Genomic DNA, 12670 nt, shown 5'->3' on the forward strand with positions numbered 1-12670 from the left:
TACAGAAGTTGTTAAGCATACAGCAGCTGTTGTAAACAAATGCAAATACATTTTCATATCAAACAAGCCCCTTGTATCTCGGCACACAAAAATAAATCTGCCACTTGTTTACTAACAAGTTAGGCCATCATCAAGCTGTGCTGGTTAGAGTAAGATAAATGAATATTCTCCAACTAGCCCCAGAGTGCTCAGATCCTGGCCACTCCATGGCTTTAATCAAAAGCTTTGCAGCTTTGTCTCTGGGTTTGTTCCATCCTTTCTCTCTCTCTCTCCATCTCTCAATCTCTCTCTCATTCCTCGGCCTCTCTTTCTTCTTGGCTGGTCTATTCTCTTTCATAGGTTGCCTCTGTTATTCTCCGTAGCCTGGTTTTTCTCTAGGACGGCATCAGAGCGTGGGTATTTCCTTTATTTCCACTGAGCTGAACAGATCACTTTTCGTTATCAGCGGGTTCCTGCGCTCGGCACAAACTGTCTCTCTGTGGAGAACAAAGGCTTTCCACTAGTCTAACAGAGCAGGTGTTCTGCTGGGTTCCGGGTTGGATGAGGAAGAAGTGCTCAGTCTGAGAGGAACTCTTCCTTGACACACCGACTGACGAAGATCACAACCATACCCAGTTCTCAGTTCTTTCATACTGCTTCAGATCATCGGTCCTATGTCCATTTCCTCGTCTGCTCTGTCAGGATTCACCTCCATCTTCTCCATCACCTCTATAGATCTGGACCACTGAAATAACTCTATGATCTGAAACAGTTAACCACCTGAGGCAACATCTAGAATGCCTTAGACAGGTACCTAATCAGCCTTACGTTCTCTATAAAAACAGATAGCATATAAGCATATCTATGTCCTTTACTAAAACTACAAGATGCAATAGTCTCCAGTAGTTCCACTTTTCTAAAGTCTACGGCAACATGTGAACAGTAATCGTACTGTGGGCTTAACAGCAACACTTGTTTACTCCTTCATGTCATGTCTCTTCCTACTGTGGATTTAGCAACATTGTAATACACCAGAGGCCTTGTCATGACTGTAGAGTGTGGAGCTGTGGAACAGGCCATCAGGCTCAGGGCCCTGCCGGCCCCAGCAGCACGGAAACAGCAGTCATTTCCCAGCCCAGCGGAGCAGCACTCACTGACCTGACACACACAACACACAGACTAACACACACACACACACACACACACACACAGACTAACACACACACACACACACACACACACACACACACACACACACACACACACACACACACACACACACACACACACACACACACACACACACACACACACACACACACACACACACACACTCCCTGACCCGGGCGTAGGGTGACCTCCCCCTCCCTAGCTCTGCTCCAGTAGGTCCCGGCCACCTCTTCTTATTTATGAGCCATTTCACACAGCCCTGCTCCCATTAGAGAGCCAGTCTTGGCCCGTCAGACACACTAAACACTCCACACGCTAAACATCACATACACCAGTAAGGCAGCCAGGGGACAGGGGGTCAGGGACTGGGGATGGGACAGAGGGGCCACCACACAAGGCCACCACCCACACATCCCAGGAAGAGATTACACCACTCACCCAAAAAGAGCAATGTCTGAAGATGACAACCATACCTAGCTACAGCCAATGTCTGCCAACCAGGAAGTGGGTCACACTTCCTGGTTGGCAGACATTGGCTGTAGCTTCAGCGGAGTGGCAAGCTAGCGCTAGGAGTCTGCTCTGTAGGCTCTACAGCTGCTGCACCACCATTTCTTCCACTTAGCTGTAATATTACTGTATATCCTTTATCACCTTCTAGCATTACCAAATGTCAGATGAGTAGTTATTTTAGTTTCATAGGAATCATCTGGGAAATAATTACCCACTGATGTGATTTAACGATGTGCGGAAACTGATGCTTATTGGAGCATAATTGAACATTTCATTGTTTTCCCTTCAGTTCTGTGGAGCTCTGAACAGCTGAATATTCAAGGCATAACATTTGACTGACGGATTGATTTACAAATGCATACAAGACTTTAATAGGCAGCCGTGCTCCTGTGTGACTGAAAACAAGATTATCCTGAACAGGCAACATTAAAACACGGAGGGAAGTCTCTGAATGTTAGCTGGTTTACTTTCCAGAGGCTAGAGCCTTTGTCAGGGAAGACAGACAGCAATGGGGAACACAGACACACAGATTGACATAGACACACACATAGACACACACACCTGTGATGGTGACGGAGGCGTGGCCATCCTCGCCCAATAATGGGTTGGTCAGTCTGCAGCTGTAAGTGCTATTGGGCTCCAGGGTGACAGTCAGGACACTGCGCATGCTGAACAGCCCCTCCTCATTGGCCACCAGGGAGGTGGTGACGTTGTCCGTCAGGTTGTGCCCGCCCCCGTTCTGCCACAGTACATCAGCCTCAGGGTAGCCACCGTACGCCACGCAGGTCAGCGCCACCTCGTCACCCGGCCGCAGGTTGGAGTCCGGCTCCAGGGTCACCAGAGGCTTGGAATAGGGGGCTGAGGGGGGGAGAAAGGAGGGGAGAAGAACAGACACACACAGAGTTTTAGCGAAGTCGCCAGAAGCTTGGAGTAGGGGGCTGAAGGGGTAGGGGGGAGCAAAGACATACAGAGTTTTAGTCAGATTATCAGCAGTGAGGGACACCCAGGGAACTGTTTGACATGATTCCCATTAAATTGTTAATTACATTTAGGGAGCTTAGCATAACATCAAGCTTAAGATCCCAGAGACATCATCTGCAGCATATCCTGGTGCTCCCTTCTGTCCTCCTTCATCTCCTCCCTGGAGGGAGCCATGGCTCTGAGCCAAGCCGCCTCACAATACAACGCAACCACCACAGCCTGGCCCGGCCCGGATGGGGGGCCTGGGGGAAATAGGCAAAGCTCAGAGAATTTGGGACTGCTGTGCTCTGTACAGGGGTTTGGCAGGAGGGGGCGGGCGGTGAGGAGGTGAGGGGGGTGAAGCCTCAGCCTGGAATGAATTCACTGCTCTCCAATCCCCTGAGCGAAAACACAACCAGAGAGGCGGCGGGCAGAGAGAGGAGGCTGTATTCCCTGAGCCAATCATAACACAGCAAACAATGGGGAGGACAGGGAGGGAGAAGAAGGAGATTAAATAACTTCATGCGAGTTGCCTTTTGAAAAGTGGGCTCTCTCGCTCTCTCTCTCAGCACTAAGACGGAATGTCAGCCTGCCACTAACCTCCCTGGCTATCCATTTGACTGACAGGCAGATTTCCACAGAGACCCGTCATTTTCTCAGAGCACTGTGGGAAGGGAGCTCTATGATGTTAACTGTAAATGCCAGCTAAAAATAATACATCTATGAATGGAATGCATGAAAAGGGGCCAATTTGTCAATGTTTGAGCTACTGTGTCATTTTTTTCCTTTTCTCTACCCAGACTAGCCAGCCAAGAGGAAAACTGTCGAACGTTAACGCTGCTTAATGCACATACATCCTTAGACAGGAAAGGACAAATTTAACAACAAAACGTGGAAATTAGTGGTGAGGGAGGGAAGGAGGAGTTCACCAACACTGTGTGTGAAATCATAAAGAATAATTATAACTAAAAGTGCAATCAGTTGTGATGATGGTCCTCTGATGGAACAACCAGCTTCATCACCGAGCTGCTAGTAACAATCAGTCTTGTCAGGAACCAATAATCAAAGCCAGTGATTGACCACAACCAGAGGACCACAATCAGGAAGTCTCGACCAAACATGTTATTGTGCATCCCTGACGGAACTAAGTGTTTTATGACCAATTTCTGTGTTGTGTTAGGATCCTAAAGGTCTCGCATGATTATCAAAGAAGGGCCTGTGATGTGTGACCAAATTGCCCTCTAGTGGCCTCATGGGTGGAATTATTTCATAATTGATGAACACGAATAAAAAAAATTAAAAAAGGAAATATTAAACGGTTTTGTTATAATTCAGTCTTCTGGACAGTCGTGGCCAAAAGTTTTGAGAATTAAACAAATATTAATTTCCACAATGTTTGCTGCTTCCGTGTCTTTAGATATTTTTGTCAGATGTTACTATGGAATACTGAAGTATAATTACAAGCATTTCATAAGTGTCAGAGGCTTTTATTGACAATTACATGAAGTTGATGCAGAGTCAATGTTTGCAGTGTTGACCCTTTTTCAAGACCACTGCAATCCACCCTGGCATGCTGTCAATTAACTTCTGGGCCACATCCTGACTGATGGCAGCCCATTCTTGCATAATCAATGCTTAGAGTTTGTCAGAATTTGTGGGTTTTTGTTTGTCCACCCGCCTCTTGAGGATTGACCACAAGTTCTTAATGGGATTAAGGTCTGGTGAGTTTCCTGGCCATGGACCTAAAATATCGATGTTTTGTTCCCCGATCCACTTAGTTATCACTTTTGCCTTATGGCAAGGTGCTCCATCATGCTGGAAAAGGCATTGTTCGTCACCAAACTGTTCCTGGATGGTTGGGAGAAGTTGCTCTCGGAGGATGTGTTGGTACCATTCTTTATTCAAGGCTGTGATCTTAGGCAAAATTGTGAGTAAGCGCACTCCCTTGACTGAGAAGCAACCCCACAAATGAATGGTCTCAGGATGCTTTACTGTTGGCACGACACAGGACTGATGGTAGCGCTCACCTTGCCTTCTCCGGACAAGCTTTTTTCCGGATGCCCCAAACAATCGGAAAGGGGATTCATCAGAGAAAATGACTTTACCCCAGTCCTCAACAGTCCAATCCCTGTACTTTTTGCAGAATATCAGTCTGTCCCTGATGTTTTTCCTGGAGAGAAGTGGCTTCTTTGCTGCCCTTCTTGACACCAGGCCATCTTCCAAAAGTCATCGCCTCACTGTGCATGCAGATGCACTCACACCTGCCTGCTGCCATTCCTGAGCAAGCTCTGTACTGGTGGTGCCCCGATCCCACAGCTGAATCAACTTTAGGAGACGGTCCTGGCGCTTGCTGGACTTTCTTGGGCGCCCTAAAGCCTTCTTCACAACAATTGAACCGCTCTCCTTGAAGTTCTTGGTGATCCGACAGCAATATCCTTGCCTGTGAAGCCTTTTTTGTGCAAAGCAATGATGACGGCACGTGTTTCCTTGCAGGTAACCATGGTTGACAGAGGAAGAACAATGATTCCAAGCACCACCCTCCTTTTGAAGCTTCCAGTCTGTTATTTGAACTCAATCAGCATGACAGAGTGATCTCCAGCCTTGTCCTCGACAACACTTACACCTGTGTTAATGAGAGAATCACTGACATGATGTCAGCTGGTCCTTTTGTGGCAGGGCTGAAATGCAGTGAAAACGTTTTTGGGGGATTCAGTTCATTTGCATGGCAAAGAGGGACTTTGCAATTAATTGCAATTCATCTGATCACTCTTCATAACATTCTGGAGTATATGCAAATTGCCATCATACAAACTGAGGAAGCAGACTGTAAAAATGTATATTTGTGTCATTCTCAAAACTTTTGGCCATGACTGTATATAAAGTGTAATATTGGGATGCAAACTCAAAATGTAATACATTTCAAGTCTATATCTGACATGGTACAGGTGTCTTCTTTTTTTTAAGCCCATAACCATGTGTGTGAGGTGTATACTTTCGTTTCAAAATAGATTTGTTTAAGACTACCAAGAAACACTCTGTGTGATCCTCATTTAGCCCACTGCAGTAAAAGGTTAAAGAGGGGACTCTACTTCTTGTATGTGAAGCCCTTCAGGTGTCTCCTTCTCCTCACCTCCTTCTCAACCGTATTGGAGGAGACAAACCAAGATCCTGATCCTCTGACCCTCTTCTCCAATGTATTTTGAGACAGGATTCGAGGAAAAATGTATCGAGAAAGATGTGGTAGCTGCAGGCCAAGCAGACCTATTTGTCCCTCTCTAACTTTAAGCACCAGTTGTCAGAGCAGGTCACAGATCACTGCACCTGTACATAGCCCATCTGTAAATAGCCCATCCAACTACCTCATCCCCATACTGTTATATTTATTTTGCTCCTTTGCACCCCAGTATCTCTACTTGCACATTCATCTTCTGCACATCTATCACTCCAGTGTTTAATTGCTAAATTGTAATTATTTCACCACTATAGCCTATTTATTGCCTTAACTTACCTCATTTGCACTCACTGTATATAGACTTTTTTTCTATTGTGTTATTGACTGTATGTATGTTTATTCCATGTGTAACTCTGTGTTGTTGTTTGTGTCGCACTGCTTTTCTTTATCTTAGCCAGGTCGCAGTTGTAAATGAGAGCTTGTTCTCAACTGGCCTACCTGGTTAAATAAAGGTGAAATAAATAAAAAATGGTTCAGCTTTCCCAGTCTGAAGTCGTTATTGTAAAACATAAAAGAGAATGTGTTCTCAATGACTTACCCGGTTAAATAAAGGTAATAAATGAACAGACTCACCTGCCACCTGGAGCAGTAGGGCTGCACTACCGTAGGCCTCCACCCTGACGAAGCAGGTGTAGCTACCCTCGTCGGCCACCCGGACCCCCCTCAGGAGGAGCGAGGTGTTGCCCGCGCCCAGCTGGGAGGGGTAGAGGCTGGTGCGGTTGGCGTAGCGCTCTCCCTGGTCTGCCAGCTGGTCCTGGCTGGCCCAGTAGCTGTGCACGCTGCTCTTGGTGTCCGTCAGCTGCCAGAAGACACTGAGGTCAGACAGGTTGAAGGGAGAGGCGTGGCTGAAGGAACAGTTGAGGGTGGTGTCCATGCCGTACAGCGCCACCACTGGCAGCTCTGGGACCTGCACTTCTAGGACAGCTAGAAAGGAGAGAGGAGAGAGAGTGAGTATGTCAATAACAGCAAACATAGACCTGTGTGTTTAGCCATGTGGTGGAGAGAGATGTCTAAATAAGCTTTAGGGAGATGAATGAACTGCAATAAAAAGGTAGCGCCTAAATATCCACTTGTAGCCAGTGGTGAGTTAATAATCTAGACAGTGGTCTGTCTGGTGAGAAAGAACACTCTCCATCTCTCTCCAGAGTGTACTGTCTCCCTCAACACAACACGGGGCTAAGCTGCTCAATGGTGAGTGTGATTTGTTTTGTTTTAAAGCGGAAACCCTCCTTAAGGCATCTGATCTCCACATTGCTTGTCTAGACTGGATGCTTCTCTTCTCTCCTCTTCTCTCCTCTTCTCTCCTTTCCTCTCCTCTCCTCTCCTCCCCTCCCCTCCCATGTCCTCTCTGCAGCCAAAAGCAGGCTTTGCATAATCATTCTGGCTTAGTAGCCATCTCAGACACCACAGAGAGAGGAGGCTATAGCTAAACCATTCACAATTTATTCCTCTCTCCACTTCTACAGGTCTGGTTGTGTGATGAACATCAGGACAGAAAATGCCATTCCAACACCTGGAATCCCAGTGAATCTAGTGTGATGCATCCTATACTAGACTGCTGCTATTCTTTATGAGAACCTCTTCTGTACTCGTGTCTTTCAGATTTAATAACAATCACACACTTCTGCATGAAATAGTTGTGATTGAGGTGTAACAATTGATTTCCCAATTATCAACAAACAACACTTTCATCCAAGTGCAATCTGTGGATGAGGACGCTCAGTCAAGGCAAAGATATTTTGGTAGACACATAGCCAAACCTCACAGGAGAGAGACCCCACATTCACCAATATTCCCCTGCTCATCTATAGGCACACTGCCACCTGCTGGATCTTCATGTAACTACAGGCCAGAGGAAAACAGGGCAAAATAGACAATTTGCCAACACCTCAACATCCAAAAATATACCATCCACCACATCTAGAAAACCATGGAAACAGAAGAACAACAAGCCCCAGTAACTAACAAACACAAGAATGTCATTCTAGGTGATGCACTGCCAACCCCAGTGAAAATCACTAAGCAGCTTTTTAATTTACTGACAACACAGTGGTGTGATGTTTTTCTATAGCCCCATAATGTGACTACACTTCCTCTGCTGTGCCACAGCACAGTCGACAATCCAATCCAGTAATCATGGCATACCATTACAGTAGCAGGATTTATTGTAGGGCTGTATGGCTGTCTACCAGACTAACGTTCTAGTAGTTTGTGTGCGTGAGTGTTTTTGTAGTGCTTTCTGGGTTAATGAATAGGCAACAGGCACTTTGGTAGGACTGGAGCGGAAGTGACGGCCCCCACAGAGGCATGCACACGGAGGAGGGAGGAGACACAGCAATTAGATCACTCCCAGAGCAGACCGGAATGACTCACTCCAATGGGTTCACAGAGGAGAGAGTGGAGGGAGGGAAGTAGGGGAGAGAATAGGAGAGGGGAGAGATGGGGAGAGAGGGAAGAGAGGGCAGAGAGGGGGGAAATGATGGAAGAGAGGAGAGAGGAAGGAGAGTAAGAGGGCAGCTTTGAGCGTGCACTTAAAGATAATATCAGGAAACAAGCCAGGAGGGGAGAGCACTGCAGCCCATCGCTAATCCCCTAACTCAGGACAGGGCCCAAGTCAGGGAAGAGATAAGTACTCATCCCTCTCTCCTTCGATCTCTTTCTCCCACCTTCTCTAACCAGTGACCCTCTTCTTGGTGCCAGTCTGGTGAGGGTGCAGCGGGACATTGGGGCAGCATGTTAACACACTGACAGACATACACAGACAGACCGAGAGCAGCAGGAGAGCACAGCGTTTCACATCCACTTCACTGCACCCAGAGGGGAGGGGCTGTTAGCTCTGACGTCATGGAAACTGTGAGTAAGCATCTGATGTCCTATTCCTTCAGAGGTGAAACACGGAGGAGGCAAACTGCTATTGTTTCTGCTTTTAACCTCTAGATATCTCCAACAAACACAACAACATACTGTAGTATTTGTGATAACTCCTTTGGTCTAGGGGGTTGTGGTTGAAAAAGTGTATTGTGAGAGGTGGTGTCTCCCTGTTTGAGGGAGGAGGGCTAAGGGCTCTCCCCGGCCCCTGAGAGGCGATAAAGAGATGCTCAGAGTAGAGAGTGGTGGAGGGAGGGACAGCAGGGCAGATTTACACCCTGCACTTTGTGTTTATGGGCCCGGCTCTGTTTGAGTGCCTGTGAGAGAGAGACAGAGCCGTGCACTTTCACAGCCGACATGAAATAAACTCATTAAAGCTCCATGAGCGCTGGCTGGCACTCTTCCCTCAGACTCCCTTCCCTCAGAGCGAAGCGCCACGCAGGCAGACACGCAGGCAGGGAGGCAGACATGGAGGGAGACAGATACGCAGACAGACAGACAGACAGACAGACAGACAGACAGACAGACAGACAGACAGGGAGGGAGGGAGGGAGGGAGGGAGGGAGGGAGGGAGGGAGGGAGGGAGAAAGAGGCAGGGAGGGAGGCAGGCAGGCAGCAGGCAGGGAGGCAGGCAGCAGGGAGGGAGGCAGCAGGGAGGGAGGCAGGCAGGCAGGGGGGAAGGGAGGGAGGGAGGGAGGGAGGGAGGGAGGGAGGGAGGGAGGGAGGGAGGGAGGGAGGGAGGGGCAGGCAGGCAGGCAGGCAGGCAGGCAGGCAGGTAGGCAGGGCAAGCCTGCAATGGCCCTGTCGAATATTTACATTGCTCACTCCACTCATCCCCTCCACTCCCATAATCCCTGGGCTGTCTTTTCAACCCCTACCTCAACTCAACATAACAGTGATGCTGTCACTGGGCCCTGTCTAGCCTAGTGCTAAGTTCACTAGTACAGATGCAGCCTCAAGCAGAGTGATGGGGGGGGGAGAATCTATACAGATTCATATCAGGATAGTAGTGTTTTCAGCACTTTTATTTCAAAACTATTTTTCACATGGCCCTCTCTCATCCCTCTGCAGCAGACACATGGTGAGCAATATGTTTGGACCATGGAATCATAATAAAATCACAGTATTGAATCGCAATACATATAGAATTGTGAGAATCGCAATACATATTTTATCGGCAGCTAAGTATCGAGATAATATCGTATCGTGAGGTCACTGGCAACTCCCAGCCCTACTCGAGAGCCACCGTGAACTTGTGAGCTTAGATGAATGGTTCGCTGCACGGATATCCCTGCTAGTACATATTAGCCCCGGCTAGTGCTAAGCTAATGTATACAGATGAGTGGAGCAGAGGGGCTGAGGGGCCTGCTGAGTGTGAAGCAGCATGGCAGGCATGGCAGGCAGCAGGCTGACAGGGGCTGGGAGGAGAACCACAGGCCTCATACATAGGCAGCTGACAAGGTGACACAACATGGCACTTGGTAAACAAATTCCTTAGCCACAGCGGCAGTGACATCTCACCTCAGTCCTCCAGACGCACCCATGCACACACGCACACACACACAGTCACACATGCACACACACACAGTCACACACGCACACAACCAGGCAAATGCAGACACACACACACACACACACACACACACACACACACACATACACACACACACACACACACACACACACACACACACACACACACACACACACACACACACACACACACACACACACAGGGCATTGTTATTCAGCTCAGTCCTGGCTCCCGACAGCTCCACAGCACTGTGAGAGTCAGTCTGAGACACAGGGCATTCTGACACTACAATATCCACTGTCATAGTACTGCTACACAACAGTCAGGTCCCAATCACCGTGTTCAGTGACACCCACACACACACCTACACGCAGGCACGAACAAACACATTAACATCTCACTCTGCTTGCGAGGTTCAATAGAATGTACCCCCGTATCCGCATCTAGTAGAATGCAATACATAGCCTACACATTCAGTGTTGATGTTCCATTCCCGTTCAGCTGACCCTGGTCAATGGGACACAACCCTAAACAGAAATACCTAAACCTCTAATAACCGGATCCCTTTAATAACCTGGGCTGTTAAACACAAGGACTTCAATAAGACCACAGCTTCCATCTCCCTCCAGCTCCAGAAGCAATAACCCACACTGTTCAATAACCCTGGTTCATAACAGCTTCTCCAATAACAAACACAGAATAGAACTCGGCTTCAAATGAACTGTGCTTAATAACAGTGAACATCACCCACTAGGCCAATAGGCACCTTACACAGAGGTTAAATTACCCCTGCTCGATAACAGACGGCAGAGCTACCAGTCGTATTGTTCATTAGAAGACGTTAGATACACATGTTCAGAGATATGGTAAAGTCGAACACGGCATAAAGGAACAGCCATGATAAGGGTGCACAGACATACATACACTGGAAGGCAAATTGCGGCGGTAATATTGACTTAACTAAGTAAACACACACAGGCAGTGTAGTTAGTGTTCTGTTAGTGACCTGCTTAAAAAGCTGTGGCAATAATGCCCCCATCGGGTGGTCAAAAGTACTGCAGCTCCAGACATGTTGGTCTTTGCATGAATGACCCACCTGAATATCTAACGAACAGGAAGTTCACAGATGCTTAGTGCCCTTTCACAACAGCTATTCTTTCAGTAAATGTCGTTGTTCAAATACGCCAACTGAAGCCTTTCTTTAAAGCGTTCCCAAGCCCAAAACCTTTCGAATAAGTCCAGGGGAACACAAATAAAATGCAACATCTGGAATACATCGAGAGATGTAGTGGTAGTTTCGACATGGTCAGCTTAACACTGCTCGGAATTAGCCCTCGCGACACATACAGAATCTATTCTAAAGCTGAGCCTTTCCTCCCGTCCTGCTCCTGAAAGAGAGACACAAAATGGAGGGGATTATGTAGGTCTCTGAGCCTTGAATAATGGGGTCACTCATGACATTTACCAATTTAACACTGTCTCTCCATATCTGGGCTACAGTCATCATAGAGTGAAAGCCATCTCTGTCTGTGAGAGATATATGAGGTGCAGGTAGCTAGTGGAGCAGACAGGAGCTCCGGTTGCTTATTTTCAGCAACGTAATAAATCAAGATGCACCACGCTTCCTTTCTCCTGACTCTGTCTGTCTATCTCTCTCTCTCCCGCTCTCATTTGTTGTTTATGCTCTCCCCATCTTCTTCTCTCCGCAGACAAGGCGGGCGGGTGCTTTATCAGGGGTAGCTGGTCTCATATCCCGTCAATAAGCTGTTAATGGGCTCTGACAGGCAGATAATGGGGGGCCAGTTGCAGAGGAGCTGCCTGGGAGATAAGGACAAGCCTAACCTTCCTCCACCACCTGCCTGAGAGAGAAGAGAGAGAACACAACCTGGGATGAGTATGAGGAGCGAGCCATAGGAGCAAATCCATCCCAGCAGGAGAGGGGGTGGGGTGGATTTGAGTTTGTGCAGCTTAATCCAAATGACTGGGGTTAAGGTGAGCCTATACGCTATGCATACGATTACAGAAAAGCCAAGCTAAGTTGATCAAACTATTATTGTAGGGGTGGCAAAGGTTTGGGTTCTAATCCCTCAGATAGAGGGTGTTTGACACCTGCTGGCCATGGTAATAACCAAAGCCATGTCTGGGAGGGCAGAGCCCTTGCTCAAATCTCAGGCTGCAATTCTGTTCTGCCTTATGAATGGGTCAGGGAGCAGTGGATGTCTGCATTAATGCTGGGGGTTAAGGGGTTATTAAAGGGTCAGGGGCTGTGTGTCTGGATGGTACCTTGAGCCCGTCTCCTCCTGAGACACAGTGACCTCACTCAGGACCCTGTAACCATGGCAACACCTGGCCCCGCCTCTCCGGAGACACAGTGACCTCAGTCAGGGCCCCGTAACCGTGGCAACGCCCGACCCTGC

The 12670-nt window shown here is 47.9% G+C and overlaps 1 protein-coding gene across 3 annotated transcripts in view; it reads right to left on the minus strand.

Moving 5' to 3' along the window:
• LOC115203013 (CD276 antigen) overlaps positions 1–12670 on the minus strand; it is a 76834-nt gene that overhangs the window by 52338 nt on the left and 11826 nt on the right. For 2 of the 3 annotated variants that reach the window (XM_029767265.1, XM_029767267.1), the window contains exons 1-2: positions 6425–6839; positions 2221–2517 (exon numbers count right to left, since the gene is read on the minus strand). In XM_029767265.1, coding sequence (XP_029623125.1) covers positions 2221–2517; positions 6425–6824 — 697 coding nt within the window. In that variant the 5' untranslated portion in view covers positions 6825–6839. Of the gene's footprint in view, positions 1–2220; positions 2518–6424; positions 6840–12670 lie in introns of those variants that run through there. The other variant, XM_029767266.1, reaches the window with a different exon arrangement.

Source organism: Salmo trutta, chromosome 12 (genome assembly GCF_901001165.1).
Source record: "Salmo trutta chromosome 12, fSalTru1.1, whole genome shotgun sequence".
Classification (NCBI taxonomy): Eukaryota; Metazoa; Chordata; class Actinopteri; order Salmoniformes; family Salmonidae; genus Salmo; species Salmo trutta.